At 36.2% G+C, this 20,588-nt stretch overlaps 1 protein-coding gene across 1 annotated transcript in view; it reads left to right on the forward strand.

Moving 5' to 3' along the window:
- Positions 1-20,588, forward strand: part of MALRD1 (MAM and LDL receptor class A domain containing 1) — a 642,247-nt gene that overhangs the window by 471,345 nt on the left and 150,314 nt on the right. Inside the window, 1 exon segment of the mRNA XM_055092251.1 lies at positions 6,724-6,925. Within this exon segment, the coding sequence (XP_054948226.1) occupies positions 6,724-6,925 (202 nt within the window).

Here is a 20,588-nt window from a genome sequence, read left to right on the forward strand (position 1 = left end):
GGAGTGGAACATCACACACTGGGGCCTGTTGGGGTGGGAGATAGGGGAGGGATAGCATTAGGAGAAATACCTAATGTAGATAACGGGTTGATGGGTACAGCAAACCACCATGGCACGTGTATACCTATGTAACAAACCTGCAGGTTCTGCACATGTATCCCAAAACTTAAAGTATAATAAAAAAATGATAATCATACTAAAGGAAAAAATAAAAATAATTTCCTGACTATGCATAATTAAAAATCTTTCTAATATATCTAATGACAATTTGGGAATTGGGCATTTGAGAAATAAAAATAAAATAATTTATAATAAAAAGAAAATTGTGTAGTATAATATCAAACAGGATTTTTCAGCTATCTCCCTGTTATTGACTTCTAGTTTAATTCCATTGTGTTCTAAGAGCATACATTGTATGATTTCTATTCTTTTAAATTTGCTACAGTTCGTTTAATAGCTCAGAATGTTGTCAATCTTCATGAATATTCTGTGTGAGCTTGAGAAGAGTGTGTATTCTGCTGTTTCTGGGTGAAGTACTTTATAAATGTAAATTAGACCCAGTTGATTGATGCTGTTAAGTTCAACTACTGCCTGACTGGTTTGCTGCCCTCTGATCTGCCAATTACTGAGAGAGGAATCTTGGCATCTTTAACTATAATAGTAAATTCATTAGTAAATTGGCAAGTATTTCCCTTTGCAATTCTGTGAGCTTTTGCCTCAAATGATGCTCTGTTGTTAGGTGCATACACATAAATGATTGTTATGTCTCTTGAACATTATATAATGCTATACCAGGCCATTTGGGCTGCTATAACAATGCCTTTGACTGGGTAATTTGTGAATAGAAGAAATTTTTAAATGGGGTTATGATTAGGTCTCAGTCTTTTAGCGAGACTGTGCCCTGAGTTGTGTCCTTTACAATTGCCTCTCAGCATTTTTTTTTTCTTTTTTCTCCTTCTTGGATGAAACAAGAAGGCTGGAATGCCTGGAACTGGTTATTTCCCTTCTCCCCCATGGAGAACTAGAGGGGATGGGGTTTTATATTTTCCCTTCTATACTTTTGTTAGGCTGTGGTACGCTGCAGTCAGTTAAGCTCTCTTTAAATAGTTTGCCTTAAGGGCAGGCCTCATTGACAAGAACAGAATATTCTTGGTATGTTTCAAAATAGTTATTTCCCCTCTCCTACCAGAAACAGAAGGGAATGTTCCTCTGATCTTCATTATAAGAACTTGATGGGGCCAGGCGCAGTGGCTCACCCCTTAATCCCAGCACTTTGGCAGGCCAAGGTGGGTGGATCACAAGGTCAGGAGTTCAAGACCAGCCTGGCCAAGATGGTGAAACCCTGTCTCTACTAAAAATACAAAAATTAGCCAGGCGTGGTGGCGGGTGCCTGTAATCCCAGCTACTCAGGAGGCTGAGGCAGAGAATTGCTTGAACCCAGAAGGTGGAGTTTGCAGTGAGCCAAGATCGCGCCACTGCACTCCAGCCTGGGCAGCAGAGCGAGATGCTGTCTTAGATAGATAGATAGATAGATAGATAGATAGATAGATAGATAGATAGATAAATAGATAGACAGACAGACAGACAGATAGATAGAGAACTTGATGAGACTTCTGGAAGTAAAACTCATGAAACTCTGGGTGTCCTCAAAAGAGTTCCTCCCCTCAACCCTCAGAGTATTTAACTTTCAAACTTATTCACCCTGAGCCTCCAGCAGTTGATCAATTACAGTTTAGGATTTTCTACCCTTGTCTTAGTTCCTGCAGGAGTACCTTTCCCTGGTCTTCTGTTCTAGTACATTGTGGTTCCATGTGTCCCCCTCTTTCTTTCTTCAGTTTTAGGGGCAGCAGTTTGTCCTATGACCTCAATTCTCTAATGCAGGGGTATCCAAGCTCTGGGCCCATGGCCTGTTAGGAACCAGATTGCACAGCAGAAGGTGAGGGGCAGGTGAGCGAGCATTAACTTCTGAGCTCCACCTCCTGTCAGATTGGTGGCAGTGGCGTTAGATTCCCATAGAAGCATGAACCCTACTGTGACCTGTGCATGTGAGGGACCTAGATTGTGTGCTCCTCATGAGGATCTAACTAATGCCTCATGATCTGAGGTGGAGCAGTTTCATTGCAAAGTCACTTCCCCTGGCACCCCATCTGTGGAAAAACTTGTCTTCCATGAAAGGGTCCCTGGTGCCAAAAAGACTGGGGATCACTGCTCTAATGGATCTAAAAATAGTTGTTGATTTTCAGTTTATTCAGCTTTTTTGTGTGTGTGTGAAGACTGGATCAATGATTTCCAGTTCCTTATATGCTGAACCAGAGACTGCAAGTCTGTGCTGTGTACAGTTAATGGATTGTTTGATCTCTCTATATATCTGTAATTCTGAAGCTATAGAGGGCAGTTAATTGGTCTTACCCTACAATCATACATCACTTAGGAGACATGACAGAAAATATGGGAATGAGCTAAATTTTCATTAATATCAGTAGCATTGTTGTTATGTCCATCCTGTATCAACGTACCTTAAAACCTGTATCCTCTTCTCTTCAAGGGAAATTTTCCTATTATTTTAGATTTTTTTCTTTCTTCTTATATATGATTTGAGTGTTTTCAAACTAACCCATAGGAAACTATGCACTTCTAATGATTAAGCAGTAACTCAGTTCATTGCTTTGCCTCATCAGTGGTAATTAAAGAGCAGACCCCTTTTAGAACAGCCGAGTGTAGCTGGGGCCAAGAAATGTCATATTGTCCTCTCACTGATGCATTTCACACACTGGTTTTAATAAGCTACATACCTAGTGAAATGCATGCGGTGTTTTTCTTAGCCAAAGGATTTCACTCAGAGACTTCAAGTCAGTACCAGTGACCTGCCTTCAACATTGCAGGCACCAGGAGTGTCTGGAAACTGCAGGAGAGGAACTTCAGGAAAAACTCCTAATCATTTTCTTTCAAGGCCTTATCTGGCCAACCTAGATACATGGACATTGTTGAAGTAGATGGTCTCTAATACACATCTGATATAGGTTGGATGTCCCCTCCAAATCATATTGAGGTGTAATCCCCAATGTTGGAGGTGGGGCCTGGTGGGGTCTTGGGTGTGGATCTCTTATGGCTGATAGTGAGTTCTCACAAAATCTGGTTGTTGTAAAGTGTGGCACACCGCCCGCCTCCGGCACTGTCTCTCTTTTTCCTGCTTTCCCCATGTAATGTGCCTGCTCCCAGTTGGCCTTCTGCCATGAGAAAAAGATTTTTGAAGCCTCCCCAGAAGCAGTTGCTGGTGCTATGCTTCCTGGAGAGCCTGCAGAACCATGAGACAGTTAAACCTCTTTTCTTAAGTATTACCCAGTCTCAGGTATTCCTTTATAGAAATGCATGCATGGCTTAATACACCATCTATTCTGGAACTTAACACCATATTTTCTATTACCTCTTCGTATCTGTTGTTGAATGTTTTCCTTCAAAGGAGTCTTCATTAAAAATAAATGCTGAGGAGTTTCTTCATCAAAAAATTTAACATAGATTTAATTTGATAATATTATAATAGTTATATTTAGATGACCTGATTTTGGTCTATCTATGTTTAAATTTAGCAAGTTCTCTCTAAGTTTTTAATGTTCTACATTATAAGCAGTAGCTTTGATCATAATATAATCTTTGCATATAACCTTGATGATAACATAAACTCTACTATAATTTAATATTTTTGTATATTCTTGGAATCCATATTTTATGACAAAAGTTATGCTAAAATTATTACTTTACATTATAAAATGTTGACAGTTAATATATTACTGGGTCTGTGTTTGACTAAAATTTAAAAAATATTAAAATAGATATAGGCAAATTCATCCAGCAGTTAATTTTTAGAAAGCTATTTCAAATAATTATTACTGTGATATGAGTTGCCGTTTTAGTTAAGTATGTTTAATAAATATAAGATTAGAAACAAATGACATTAGAATTAATTATTTTTCAAGGAAGTTAGCCATTGTGGTTTTTCAAAATTATCAACGTTTAAAAGTTATTAAAAATACTTTGCTGAGAGTTATAAAGACACCCTCAGAATACAATAATATCATTTCTATTGAAGGACAGAAATATATGCTATAATTTTAGTTGTTAGTGGGCTTCGCATTAGACATAATGAATAAACAATGTTATGAGTTCCTAAGTAATACTCCTAGTTTTCTCATTGGCCACAGTGGCTAAGAAAACACTTGACATAACATGTAATTATTCAACTTAATATACTGGAGGTATTATAAATAACCTGTTACTAATGAAATAACCTACAAACTGGCCAGAAATTTCATTGAAGTAAATAGTGAGTTAGTAAAGTTGACCAGAATTAATTGGGATTAGTGGTAGGGTCAAATAATGGGGTAAGATGTGTTGACATGTATTGGAGAGTTTAATGCTCATGACATTGGGGAGGGAAAGTCATGGTGTGGTTTTGAGAAGTAGAGTAGGAAGAGAATAGAAGGAAAATGAATTTGACAAGAGCATGTAGGATTGAAGATTAAAAAGACTGAATGCAGAGAGAAAAATAAACTGTAAAACCAATAAAAATAGACACATAAATAAATAAATATGTGCTGAGGTTCGGGGAAAAACAAAGTGTTGCAGTTACATTTTCATGTAATTTGTAAACTAATTTTGCCAGGAAGAAATTACAAAATAAATATAATAAAGCCATTTCTTTTTAAGTTATTGGGATGTAAACCAAGATTTGTGTAAAAATCAGAGTTCACTTTAATTAGGTTCTGTATAGTATGCTCTATTACCAACAAGTTGAATTAGAAACTTCACATCTTTTTATTTTTAATTTTTAAGAAATGGAAAAGTAATTACATAAACTTGTAAACCAAGTATCCACCAGATCCTGGAGCTGAAGATTCTTTGGGATGAGTGCTTACGTGTCAGACTGGAAGTAGTCAGTGGATCCAAATTCCCTTCATATTGAATCTTAGCTGCTTTTGTTAATTAAAGGATCAACATTAAAAGTAATTTTTTGCTTGAGAAATGTCTTGAGAAGCTTCTTTTCCAAAATGTCCAATTTGATATTAGAGTTAAAGTCTCACATTTCAGGTTTCCAAACTTTGGGCAAGTTTTAAATTTTTCTTTAGTTTATAATCATCTTGATTTATTTTTGTTTTGTTTAATTTCCATTAACATCTCGATTTCTGAAATTGATCTTAGATTTCTTTTGTACTTGGGTACACTAGCAGCATTCTTATCTTCTGTCTCTGGAATATTTGGTGATTCTTGCTAGTATTTCTGGAATGACAATTTAATATCGTAAAACGTAATAAGATGACTGTTATTCTTTCCTTCTTATAGAATAAATTTTGGATATATATTTTTTATTTATCTTTTGAGACAGAGTCTCCGTCTCTTGCCCAGGCTGGAGTGCAGTGGCATGATCTCCTCTCACTGCAAGCTCCACTTCCCGGGTTCACGCCATTCTCCTGCCTCAGCCTCCTGAGTAGTAGCTGGGACTACAGGCACCTGCCACCATGCCTGGCTAATTTTTTTTTTTTTTTTTTTTTTTTGTATTTTTAGTAGAGACGTGTTAGCCAGGATGGTCTCGATCTCCTGACCTCGTGATCTGCCCGCCTTGGCCTCCCAAAGTGCTGGGATTACAGGGGTGAGCCACTGCGCCAGGCCATATTTTATAGGATAAGTTAACTGTAGCTAAATTTTGACACTAAGAAAACACTGACACAGTAAGATTTTTTAGTAAGAGGGAGGTCACTGGAAGAATGTACTATTGCAATAGAAGAAAATTAATATCCATGTGTTTTCTTTTCTCTGGGTCTTATTTTTCCCATGTGAAAAAAAGGGTTGTATAACTGATTGCTGAAGTATACTATAAGCCAAATATAAATATATAGAGATATATAGATAGTATTTTATATATATATATCTATATATGGTATGATGTATAAATATTACTATATTACCAAATTATATATAATGTTGGTATCTGATAACTATAAAATTTAGGTGCAAAAAGAGAATATAGAAATATAACTCTTTAATCTTAACTTTTTTCTTAATTATAGAATGTTTTAAACAGCACTAGAAAATGCCATATTTTATTTTTTTAAATTATTTGTACTGATAAGCAAAAATACTAGAATCTAGCATGTTTGTTGGTTTCAAAGCTAACTCTATTTTATTTCCTTATTTCTTGCATTTGTTAGTCACTGAACTATTAAAAAAAAGTGGTGAATATCAATGTTAGTTTCTCCAGGAAGATTTTCTGTCTTCAAAATGTTAAAATATTTTCTGCACATTACTGTGGTTTTTAAAATGACTTCTATAATCTCATATTCATTTATCATATTCATGTATCATGAGGTCCTCTTTTTCTGCAGTCACACAACCTTAGTCTAACATAGACAAAGTTTTTTAGCAATAAAAAATTTGTGTTTATATCTCCTCCAGCTTTTTAAATGCTTAAGACAGTTACGGTTTTTTTAATTATGTCCAGTTTGACATACAGAAGTTGATGACAGAAGCAAATAAAGGTCCTACTAACCCAGGAAAATATAACATCCATTGGCTCACTTTATAACCCACAATTTCTACAGATAGAAAATACAATAGTCAATCTATTGAGCTGTTACATAGCCAGAGATTTCATTATTTCATCAATCATCTGGATGTCTTGATACTTCTAATATCCAATCATAAAAAGTTCTTTTTTAATGATTTTTAAAGGTGTATACCATTGAAGAATCGGGGCTAAACATCCTGGTGTGGTCAGTGATTGGAAATAAAAGAATGGGATGGACATATGGCTATGTGCCTCTCTCCAGTAACAGTCCGTTTAAGGTGGCATTTGAAGCTGATTTGGATGGAAATGAGGACATCTTTATTGCTCTTGATGACATCTCTTTTACCCCAGAGTGTGTGACTGGAGGTAAGTGATTCTTTCAGAAAATGGGAATAAGTATTTGTTTTTAGTATCTAAATAGACTAAAGATTTGGGAATTTCTGAGGAATTACATTTATTTCTGGGTCCAGTTCTATTTACACATGGAAAAGAGTCATATATAGTAAGAAGTAAAGTTTCTCTGCCTGTGAACTTTGCCATGAAATTTTCATGTCTTGTAGGCAACAAAATAACTTTGCACTAAAGTTGTTTTAGAAACCCTGAGGAAATTTTGTTCGGTGAATGTAGCTTTATTTTCTGCTTTCCTTATTCCCAAAGGTTCACAAGAACTGCACAAGGCAAAGGCCCCTGTGGCTACCTATTATCTTCCAGACTGTCTTCTCCATCTGTATTAAGCTTTTCCCTTCCCCAGGCCACGTTCCTTCTCTTAACCATTTCTATTGTACAAGCTAGAATGCTCATTCTATTTCAAAAAGAAAAAAAGGAAAAGTTCTATTCTAAACACCTTTTCTAAAAAAGTCACCCCTTTAACTGAAATCTGAATTTCTGCTGTTTAAGATGTTCCCCCCTAAGTGGGGCTGTTTGTTCCCTTACTGAGTCTTCTATTTAAAATATTAAATAGTAGGGTCGTTGTCTTTCTAGCTACTCAATGCCTCTTTAAAAGTGGTTTTGTTGTTGTTGTTGTTTTTTCCTAACACTCCTACTCAAAGTTTCTTTTCTTTTAAGGCCGCACATCTGAATTTTTATTCTTCTCATAGTTTTTCTCTGGATTCAAAATCCTGGGCAATTTCAACTTCAGGTGACACACCCTATCTAAAACATCAACTTCTTTGAGTCTAATAACCAGTGCGAACCTGCTTCCTCAGGAAGTCACTCCCATAGTTAACATTCAGGGCCTGAGCATCCCCTTTGAAATCTTAAGATTAAAAATCTCATATAATCACCACTTTCTCATCTTCATTACTCCTCCTAAACCCATTTTCTAGTAACATTAATAAGAAAAAAATATATATTCTAGATCATCAAGGCCTCCTGGTTTTTGGGGTTCCATAAGCAGCCTCTTACTTTTTCCCCCAATAATTATAGATTTAATGATTAACACCTTATCCAAATCCATTCGCATTCAGAATTTTGAATTCTATTACGTTCTATTTCTTAATTTTTTCACATGAATTTGAATAGTATGTGCCAGGCAATTGGCTAAGCATTTTGCACATGTTAATACATTTATTTATCAGCACACCCCTGTAGATTCTAGATACATATTCATATAATGATATGAATAGATTATTCAGCTCAAATTCTGCCATAATGGCTTTATGATAAGTAAACTTATTTACAATAAATTATAATTTATTTACAGTAAGTAAATCTATTATTGTAAATATCTTCTACATCTATATTCATATAGTAATATGAATCAATTATTCATCCCATATTCTGCCATAATGGCTTTAATCATCTTTGCAATTGAGGTCATATAACCATCTGAATTTTCCAAAAGTGCTGCTGGTCATGCTAGTGGGGACCACTAAATATGCTGGTTTATCACCTTAGCTAGGCCTTTTAGGGTCCCAGATGCATGAGTTTCTCATTTCCTGGCACCAATTTTCTCCAGCAATTCTCAAATTCTCCCATTTCTCCCTGGCATGTTCTTTACTTTGCTGGTATTTTTGTGTCCTTTGAATAGAATAAAGCCATTTTGTGATAAATTCCTTTAATTTTCTCATTTTCACCTCCAAATGGGCCTTCACCTGTCTCCAAACTCTTTTTCTCACCATTTATCTCAGGAAAAAAAAAATCTCCATCTTCCCAAGCATGAATATATATTTTTAGAACATTTGCTTTCTCAACTTCTTTCAGCCATTGCTCCATAAAAGTCTTCTGTAGCTCGTGTCTTCAATATCTCTTCTTCCAGTCATTCTTGGCTCTGTCTTTTATATATATATTCCATAATATGTATATATATTATAAAATGTATTATTATATATTATATTATTATATATTGTTAATATTATTATATTATATATTAGTAACATATATTAACATGCAGTCCATATATAGAATTCCATATTTATCATTATATATAATTATATATATACTGGAATATATATTTATATATATTTCTCATATATATTATTCCATATGTATATAATGGAATAATACATAATTATATGTATTTTACTAATTTTGAGCTCCTCAAGAGCAAGAGAAGCTTGAGAGCTTGTATTCCATCTCCAAATTCTAACATAGGGCCTAGGAAATGTAGCCTAAGAAATTACTATTTTTCAAAATAACATACTAACAATGAAAACTGATTGTGTGAAGAACAACCTAACATTCACTAAAGTATAAAGGTTCATCTTTCCCAGTGTGTTATAGAACAGACTTTCCTGTCAAGGACGATTTAAAAACAAAACAAAACACTAAGGCCTTTGGTATTAAACCTTGAACTTTGTCATTTTGTGTAATAAAAGTACCTCTCCCAAGCCCCATTCTCTCCTCCAAAATCCAGAGTCTTATGGCATAGCTTCTACAGCACGACTTCATTATTGATTCAGGCAGATGCTTTTAGAAAATCATAAATTAAATCAGTACTCCTCAGACTGGGGTATACAGATATCCACAGCAATGTCTTAGGGATTATGCAATACCGTGAAATAAATCTGATGTAATTCATTGGGTTTATTTGAAGATTTGGCGAGAAAGGTTAAGTAATTTATTATGTGACATTTGAAGTAAACTCAAATCTACTATAGAGGGGAATGTCAAAGAGAAAACAGAAAGCTTTAAAGAAATGTGATCCTTTAGCACTATTACTAATATCCTCTTCCCTGTGGTTTGTGGCACTATGGTGGAAAATTTTGAGAGGTGCCTAATACATAATTTAGGCATTGAGCACCTATGTCATATAATAGCCAATATGCGTAATATATTGGTGAATGTGAAAGTTATAACCAATGCAAGATCTAAATAATACAAGAGTCTGTTGTTAAGTGTAGAAAATGGTAAAGAAAAGTGTGCAACCAATTTTAATAAGGTATCCATCAAAAAAGATATCTATGTATAAATCCTGAAAGATATACAAAATATAATATCTGTCTCTGAAAAATAGAAATATGAATTATTTTTCTTTTCTTCGTGGTATTTTTCTTCCATATTTTTAAATGTCTTCTTAAAACTGTGTTGTTTGTAATTGGGAAAAAATAATGATGTTACTTTATCAAGTAAAAGTATAAAGTCATGATACATATAATTATTAGAACCACATATTTTGGGTTAATTATTGTTTTAATCTTGCCCTAAATGAAGTTATTTGTTGGAATTATTATAGGGAACTATTGCGTAGATGGATTTATTTCTATTACTTTGAGCCTTGTGTTTTTCCAATAGTTATTCCTGTTAATAATAACTCATATCTGTGAAACTTTGTGAAATGTGAGAACAGATTATAATTAGTTCTTCTTACTTGCCAAAGTTAAGGAACATCAGGCAGAATAAACATTATGAGTGAGCTGTTCTGCTAGTAGTTCAGGGATCTGATGTTTCACTGTTCTGGAGCAAATCTTTATCCTGTGTAAGAATGAGTAATCTAGAATTAGTTTTGCCTTAGCAGTTTTTCTTCCAGTTGCCTTAACTTTCCAAATAGCAGCCAACGAAGTCAGACAGAATTTTTAGATGTTCAAGAAGGAAAAAAAAAATAACAATTATATATATGCCTCAGAGACATTTGGTAAAAATTATCTTTTAAGTGTTAGTACTTAGCAAGGAAAACTTCATTTCCCAGAAATGCTGGATAAAGGAAGCATTCTTTTTCACGTTAAATTTAAAATAGGTCAAATTTTGAGACATTCCTCTTTAAAGTTTTTATTTTGTAGGCTAAAAATCTCCAGAATATGTTGCAGTTTTCCAATGAAGTAGAGTTGTTAAAAAATGCAAGAATTCTGATAGTACAGGACCTACCACAATGAATGTTTACTGAATAAAGCAAGAAACAGAAATTAAATAGACTTTTTTTCAGTATTCATTTATGTGTTCATACTTCAGCCCTTAGGAAATGTGAAAAAGTCTATACCATTAAAACTACTAGCTTTGTTTGTCTTTCCTTAGTTAACTCAGATGAGACACAAATGAACCAAGGCGCCTGAATTAACAGATAGTTTTCTTAAGATCTTATAACAAAACATCCAGATTTGTATGTTGAACCTGCCAGCTTTCTGCTCAGGTCCAGATTAACATCCTACGATGAAAAATGGCAAACTCTCAACTTCATTTCAACCTTGTATTAGGTGTTTTGTTGTCATTTTTACCACCCCCACAAACTCCCATAATCAGAAGGAATATAGAACAACATTTGTCACCCCAAGTTACCTGCAGTTTTCTTTCCATGTAGAAGAGTCCACTAAAAACAGCAGTCCTATCCCCCACCAACCTTTACCTTCCGCATTATTACTTCTCTGTCCTACCTTAATTCCTTTAGGTTTCCCAGGGCAACATTTTGTAAATGAGACAAACTTGATGAAATAGAGCATCTCCAGAAATTCTGAGTCAGCAGAAGAGTGTGTTTATTTTTATTGCATCTGTTTTCCTTAGCCATGTGAGTTTCCAAGAGAGAAATGTGTTTTCTGTTTTACTTCTATCATTTGAAACAAGGAGGATCTCATCTGTCTCCATGATGAAGAAACATTTGACAGCACTGTTAGGACATTGATACTTTTAACACTATATGAGAGGTTGTAAAATATTTGAAACAACAACGGCTTGAAAATACTGTGCATTTCTACACAGTTTTGTCAGGAGTTTAATAAGGTGGCAAATACCAATAGACACAACCCTATGGAGATTGCACCATAGCTAGGAAGTGGATTATTTCCATAGAGAAGTTGGCTGGTATACTGGGTAGAATAGTATCTCCTCAAAAATCCATGTCCTTTGCAAGACCTCAGAATGTGATCCCATTTAGAAATACGGCCTTTGTAGATGTAATTAAGATGTAAATTAACGGCATTTTGAAGTACGGTGGGCCCTAATCCAATATGACCAATGTCCTTAGAAGAAGAAGAGGAGAAAACACACAGAGAGTACCATGTAATGAAGGGAGCAGAGATTGGAGTAACTCATCTACAAGCCAGGGAATGCCCAACATGGTCAGCTAAAAAGAAGCTAAGAGAAAGGAGTGGAGCAGCTTCTCCCCAGAGTCTTCAGAGAGAGCAGGGCTCTAGCAATACCTTGAATTCAGACTTCTGGCCTCCACAACTATGGAAGCATAAATGTCTGGTGTTTTCAGCCATCCAGCTTGGGATACTTTGTTACTGCGACCTTAGAAAACTAATACAACTGGGAACATTGAACTCTATTTTATAGTCAAGAACTGGGTGCAGATGTTCATTACACACTGCTTCCTGATTTGCTTTCTGTCTCTCTTGTTTGCTGTCTGGGAAGGGACCCCACTGAGCCATGAGCTCTAGATTCTGTACAGTGGGCAGATGACCTTGATCATGGCACGTGTTCCTTCTGGATCCTGCCCCAGGTCAAGGTGGTTGGAAACCCTCCCTGGCCCTGGAAGCCGTTAAGGCTCAGACTCACATCACCATGGCCCTCCCCTAGGAGGGACTCAAGGCTGGCATGGCTCTGCATGGCAGGCATGGTGGATCAGGGCACCTACCCAGCTCAGCCAGCCTCTGGTGCCCCTTCCTCTGAGCCAGGTGGTGGCAGCAGCCCTGGGCAGAAGAGACAGCAAGGAAGTGGTCTCATGGAAGCCCAGTGGAGCAGAGACATGAGGAAATAAATCATATTTCATCCAACTTTAGGCAGGAAAAGCAGGGATTCGCCGCCTCCCTCATTTTCTTTCTCTTCCCAGAACAATCATTAAACTTTTCCCATGCTCAGCCATCCCTTTACCCCCCAAAAAAGAAAAAAATCTTCATTACGCTTACTACTCATTGGACCTGATTTTTCTCATCCATGAAATGGTTATTGTCAGGATTTAGGAATATGCCTTTCCTAAGAGTTGCATTAACCACTTCACGCAAATGAGGAATCATTTTGAAAAACCTAAGAATAATTCTTAAGTGACCTAATATGTCACTTAATATTCTCCATTGAAACATGCTGCATCTGAAACTCCCTTACATAAATACAATAAATAATGAGGTGCTACAACATGTTCAAACCCTGAGAAAACTCCAGTTTGGGAGATTAGCATTATGGGCACTTTTTCCCCACCCACCCTGACTAGGTTTTGTTGTTATTGAATTGAAAGAAAATAGACCTTCGGAGAGTGAATGCATATTGTAAAGAAAAGAAATGTCATCATAGGGCATCCTTTTTGTCTTGACTTGATAAATATAAGTTATTGGCAAATAGCAAGATGCCAAACAAAATAAAGAATAAAATTCGTAAGAAAGTCAAGGGGAATAATACAAATTCTGCTTCACTGCTGAAAAATAATAGCTCTCACTTCGTTAATGAATAGAGACTCCCATTCTTCTCTGGTATCTCTAGGCTTGAATAGCAAGTCCAAGTAACTATTTTCAGATGTAATCTGTTAAGCACAAGTTATTTAAAGGCAGAGATCTTTGTCAGTTGTGTTCAATGGTGTATTCTATATGCCTGGATGAGTTCCTGTTATGTAGTAAGCATTCAATAAGTATGTTGTATGACTAGAGAAATATGTTGAATGAAGAGATAATTAAGTAAAAGTCACTATCAGATGAATTTATATGTTATATGGCACCTCTCTCTTCATACTCACCAGTGACCTCAGCCTCCAAAGTTGTTCTCAATTTCATGTTTGGGGAAAAGAGAGATCGCGAACAAGAGACAGGCAGAGAGAAAGAGAGAGAATGAATTTTGTGAATAGTCTAGCAGGCTCTGTGTGGTGTATCAAGTGATAGAAAGAGAACCACTGGAATGAAATTTTGGAGAGCTTGGTATAAACTATGGCTGTACCATACTTGTACAATTTTAAGCAAATCATTTAAACTCTCCAGACCATGTTATGTCACCGGGGAAGTGAAATAGATGATTGCTTAAATCCCTTCCAACTCTGCCATTTTATGATTATATGATACTGGATTTGGAGGAGAGGATTAGGGAAACAGAAGGCACAGGGCATGACATGGGAGAGGAGAAAGTTCAGAGAGAATGAGGAGGGAGTTAAAGGAGATCTGAGAATTAGGGCAGCGAGGTAAAAGTAGAAATGTCATTGCAGTTAGATGCAGAAGACTTCTCACTACTGGGCATGTCTTTGAATTTAAGTTTGCCATTCATTCAGTCAATACTTGTTGAAAATCTATGTGGTGCCCTTGAGTTGGATTGGAAAGACAGGTAGGAATGTAGTAGTGTCTACAGCTCTCAAGGAATTTACAATCTAAGAAAATACTGCTATAATGATGCATACTTGAAAGTTTAAAGTACAGTTTGTCCTTAAACAACATGGGTTTGAATTGCCCAGTTTCACTTATTTATGGATTTTCTTCAACCAAATGCAGATGGCAAATGCAATACTCATGGGATGCAAAACCCACATATACAGAGGACCAACTATTGGTATAAGCAAGACCCAGTAGGGCTAAACAAACCCCCAATTTGTGGCATTTGCCTATTTCTTTGGTATAAATACTCCCAGCATGGTTGATTTCAAGCTGTGCATGTGACATCACTGAAGGTGATATTAAAAATAAATGCTCAGCACAGTACAAGTAGTCTGCTACACATAGTGTCAGAGGAGTGAGCCCCAGGTTCAACAGCACCACCTCCCTCCCAGCTAGACAGTGGAATGAAAGTAAAGGCCATGGTTCACACACACACACACACACAAACACACACTTACTCAGCATTACTAATAGAGATTATTGCCAACGAGCAATAATTTTTTTCATAATAAGGATATTTGTACCTTTTGTTTCAGTTGGTAAAGAAGACCTCAAAAATCTCTTGGTTATGAATAATAAGAAAATGCCATTAATGTCTTCAGTGCCTGTGCATACCTTTCTAAATATCCACTTTGAAACCAGTTATTGTCCACTGCTCCATATCCTTACTCTCAGTACAGCTCAGTCAGCAAGTTCTATAAATGTTGCCACCTTTTCTTCTCCCAGTTTCTTTTTACTGCCCAAGTTCTCATTTGAGACCTTATGATTGCTCATCAGAATCTCTGTAACGGCCACATAACTGATATATCTAATTTACTCACACATATACAACTCCCAAATTAGTCCTCTAGTACCAATTATGTTGTCATTTCCAGAAAGATAGACCACTCCCCTATCTTACCATAATAGCCCAAAGAATATGTTATTGCAAGCAACAGAATTGCACTTGGGCTAACTTAAGCAAAAAGTAAGTTTACTGAAAGGATATTGGATTGCTCCAAAATTCAGAAGTAAGGCTAAGAACCCAAACCAAGGACATGAGCAGGAAGCAAGTGAGGTTGACAACATTCAAGGGTAAGACTGGCTAATACCACTGCCTTCAAGTAATAGCTTTGGAAGCTGAGCTATCTACCCCTCTGACATCACTATGAATAATCTTGAATGCTCCCTATGCCATTCCTCTGAAATTGAAAGTGCTGGTTGGAGCATACCACTTCCAATCCCAAGTCGTATTTCCACACTTCAAAGTCACATTAAGTTACTCTATCATCTTCATTTACACAACATGCGTCTCTGGATGATAGCAATTCTTATTCTCATTGTATCAGAATTAAACTTGAAAATTCTGCAACATTTGTGCCAAATTATAATATTAACCAGCAACAACAAACCCTCTATGTATACTTTCGTGTTGTATAATATAGAGCAAATGGAAGGGAAATTAATCAAAATACATAAATTCATACAAGTTATAAAGAGGAGAAAAATGCTAAGTGGTTAATTGCCTACTAAATAAGTTTCTTATTCTTTAGTACACCTACTGACTTGTCTGTCTCTGTCTATAAAATGATCCCATCTAACAGGATCATTTGTCTTTCTCAAGTCATTACCCTTATCCCCTCATCTCCATGATTTTAGTCCTACCACTTCTCTGGCTGAGAAAGCACAGCCCTTTATCTCCTCTTGTGTAAATCCTCCTCCAATTTCAGGGGCAGAGCGAAAGCTGCTTTCTTCATGAATTTATCATTAATCCTCCCCACAAGAAACCACGCTCTGAGATTGTCTTAGTCTTAACTTTGCAGTTCTTCTATAGTATATCTTTTAAGGTGTTGTTGATATCTGTAGCTTTTTATCTGTTATTTTTAGTTCCTCCTCATTGAAAAATCCACATTGTCTTTTTTTTTTTTTGATTTGGCAAGAATGAGTGATCTTTAACTTCAAAGTTGATTGAGAAAAATGTAAAATAAATTTCAAGTCAATATATAACATAGAGTAGGTATGTATTGTATGTAATATAACAATTGTAGATAAATTATTTAAAACGGTTTTAATACAAGTGTCATTTTTATGATTTTGGTTCAGTTAGTGATTCATAAGGCCTCGTTTTAAAATGAGTAGTGATAAATGTATAAAAGCCGAAAGGAAATGATTACCAGGCAATCCTGATTCACTTATTGGATTATAGAATATTATTAGATTTTAAATCTATTATTGTGGGTCATGAAGTCCTTACTGTTTGTCAAAAGATGGGTTAATTCCTTTTTGCTCCTAGAAGGGATATTAGATTTGAAGGCAAAAACATTAGAGCCAGAAAATGCCATTAAATGCTAATACCAGGCAGGCTTACGGGAGTAAAACCTGGATTCCCTGCTTGTCAGCCTTTGGAGGAGTCTGCCTGTTATACTAGGAGGTGGTTCTTACTTGGTTGCCTGCTGATCATCAGGCTGGAAGGAATTTTGTTGAATTAGGAGGAGGAACTCCAGATGACAACCATGGAAAGATCACTCTCAGTGTGAACTATATTCCATTAGCTTGAATTTCACAAGTGTCTCATCCAGAACTCAAAGATAAAACACAAATCAGTGTCCCAACACTCTGTCTTAAAGATGAAGCCTTTTATGTGAATGATGACATTGGCCACATAAACACATATGCATTAATATATATGTAACATAACATATATATAATAAAACATAACATGGTAACTTAGTCATTTCACAACCATATGGAAACAATAATCAATTCCTAAATTCCTGGTCACTTTTGGAAATTATAACCTTTGCTGACTCTTATTTTCACTCAGAAAAGCTCAGCATCCAAATGTTTTACCAGGCCAAGTATGTCAGAGAGATTCTGTGGGCTTTTCACAGCCAGGGTCAGTCTGGCCCTGTTTTGTTCTCTTGGGCTATGAGAGGCTACTTTTATTAAGATTTTTCTGATTCCCTGGAACACATATGTTGTTTGCTGGAAAGCATCCAGACTTTATAAAAACAAGTTCATTTGTTGCCTAAGAAATAGGAGAATGCAACACTGTTTTACTTAATAGTCTAAGTTTTAAGAAAAGATTTTTTTTTTCAAATAGAAAAACAAGAGACTTTCCCACAATGACCAGTTTTTGTTTTGTTTGTTTTGCATTAGCATCTTATTGATGTGTAACAATATTTCACCCAGAAAGGACCGGTTGCTATTTGTAGAAATAGCTGAAAATGAGGGCCTGGGTGGGATTCATGGTTCAACAAACAGTGACTTTGTATACATATATGAGTTTTCATTTTTCACCAGTGTAAAGTTGCTCAAAATAGAAAGCATGGGATTAGAGAAATAACCAGCTTCCAGGTACAGTGGCTCATGCCTGTAATTCCAGCACTTTGGAAGGCTGAGGCAGATGTAACACGTGAGGTCAGGTGTTTGAGACCACCCTGGCCAACATTGTGAAGTCCCGTCTCTACTAAAAATACAAAAATTAGCTAAATGTGGTGGCGCATGCCTGTAATCTCAACTACTTGGGAAGATGAGGCGGAAGAATTGCTTGAACCCAGGAGGCGGAGGTTGCAGTGAGCTGAGATCATGTCACTGCACTCCAGCCTGGGGGACAGAAAAGAGTTGACAAGCTCATGGCTGGTTTTTTTTTTTTTTTTTTTTTTTCCCCCACAGTACACATGACTAAGCAATTTAAAGACCAGTCCAAGAACCAAAATATCTAAACCTTGTGTTTTGCCCTTCCTTCCTCTTCTGATGGTAATGTAACTCATGTTATGCTGGTGAGATGTGCGCCCTGTCGGTTTCCATATATACATCTTTTAGCTTACATCTTCGTACTTGAGCCACCCAGTTCTGACCAATAATCTCCAAGAACACGTGTTATATAATGGGACGAGATAACCCAACACAACTTAATCTAATCACATTTAGTTGTTTCTATTAGGAAGGCAGAAATTCATGTAAACCTCTTTCTTTTATAAAATAATGATACAGTCGTATACAATGCTCTAAAGTTTAGGTTAAGCTACTCATTCACATTCCTCAAAAGTTACTCTTCCGTTAAACATAGCTATGTTTGTCTTTGTCTTCAGTGCTGATCACTGTTAACTGGAAGTTATGGTATCACAGCCACTTGTTCTATTTGATTGCATCATAAAGTAGTTGAGATATCGCACCTGGAAGGTCTCTAATAGACAATTGTAGAATAATATCTGAGTCTTGAGTGGTCTTCTCTAATGCCCATGTCACTAAATGATTTGTCTCTCATTTGACCTTTCTAAGACAGATAAAACTGTTGTTCCCAAAGTGCATGTGAAATTTGACACTTCCTTCACTGATAGATTGTCTAAAACTCCTAGAATTTTTTTATCGTCTATATTTACGGTATGTGATGAGAGATGGCTTCTAACTCACCATTCTCGGCCTTTTATACTAAGAGAAAGATCTGATTATGTTTTGGTACCAAAGCACCTGCTCATAATTTCTGTGAGTAACAGCTTTCCACTCATAGGACCGATGATGATTTTCTCTTTCTCAGCCCTATATCAGCTAACCAAGAATATAATGCATGTCCTATCATCTGATATATTCATTATTTCCTCTGTAATTTTAGGGTTTTATGGGGAAGAACGTGAGCATAGGTGAGTCTGAATCAGGTGTCAGTTTGTTGAATACCAACCAAAAACGGTAGACTTAACCCTGTAAGGCGTTGGAGAACCATTTTTGAGCAGAGTTCTTCCTTTGGGAAATGTGTGCTGGAAGAAATGTGAACATTGAATTAAAAGAGGCATGTATTTAATAATACTGGGCCTAAAGTTAGAAGTCAGGAGTTAAGGATTTGGGGAATGCTTTAGCTATTAAATAAACTTTGCAGTCAATATGAGCTAGAGCTATCAGTGAGCAACAGCGTTAAATTAGGCCAAGTACACAACCTCGTCCAACATTGCATATAATTGTGGCCACACTAACACTGATATGTCAGACTGGGAACTATAGCACCGTATGGAAATGATTAAACAGGAATGAATCTGTAATCCACAGGGGACCTTCTGGGTTGCAGGCCTTATGGCAGGAAAAAAATGGCCAGCAACCACACTCCTTTTTTATATTTTTAATATATTCTATCACTTTTACATATGTTTTAGATTATTGGGGGTTATACGAAGGCAGAAAATTCATCATGTATGCAATTTCAGCCATTTGCAGTGGTATCACTATTTTTGGTTATGGAGGAATTCTTTATAATCCTGGCAAATATTGATATTGGGTAAAAGCGATAACTCTTTTGGGGCCTCTTAAGACATTCTGTTTCTTCAGATCTTATTTTCTTTCAAGTCTGCAGCCTCTGTATGTGCTGGAGGAAAGGAAGAACTCTGATAATAGGGTTTTCACTTCTCCACCTCAATCTCATGTTTCCTCTGAATGACATCGCCCATCATCCACTGCCCAGCTATCTTCTCCAAAACTCCTCTATTATTAGTGAGTAGCTTCCTGCTTTCAGGTAACCTGCCACTGGATGTGTGTACATGCATGCACACATATTTATACAAATCACATATACATACATAAGTGCATTTATGTTGTGTTAAGTCTGAATTTTTTCCAGCTCCCTCTTATGTTAATTTTATTTAGCTTTGGCCTCGACTAGCTGCAGTTATTCACTTTGAAAATAGTTATCATTTTGTGCTTGGCATCTCTTCTCAGGTACTTGTTAGCTTCCATATTGGACATAAGTTCTGGAAAATTCTCCATTTTCTTCACTCTTGTCTCTCTGTCTGGCTTTTGACATTTGGTCATGGCCAAACAAGCCTTCCTGATTCCTTATACTACACACACTCTGTGTACTTTCCCAAGCATGCCAGGACTCTCTGAGTCTTTAGTCAAATAGAGGTCAAATAGAGGTCATGTTCCATCTTTCTAGGAATATTTAAGCTATTAAATCATATGGAAATGAAATAAGATCAAATTATTCTTTTCTCTTTCCCTATTACAGAGGATGATTTTTTAAAGTAAAAAAGAAATTAATATTTGTATACTTTAGGAAGGGCTCTTATGGAGACACAAGCACAAAGTTATAATTCACAATAACCTCAAAACAAGAGTACTTATAATTGCCGCTACTAAATTATAAGTTTCCTCCCTCATAGTTTTCTTGTAATCTTTATTTATTTATTTATTTATTATTATACTTTAAGTTTTAGGGTACATGTGCACAATGTGCAGGTTAGTTACATATGTATACATGTGACATGCTGGTGCGCTGCACCCACTAACTCGTCATCTAGCATTAGGTATATCTCCCAATGCTATCCCTCCCTCCTCCCCCCACCCCA

This window comes from Pan paniscus, chromosome 8 (assembly GCF_029289425.2).
Source record: "Pan paniscus chromosome 8, NHGRI_mPanPan1-v2.0_pri, whole genome shotgun sequence".
NCBI lineage: Eukaryota > Metazoa > Chordata > Mammalia > Primates > Hominidae > Pan > Pan paniscus.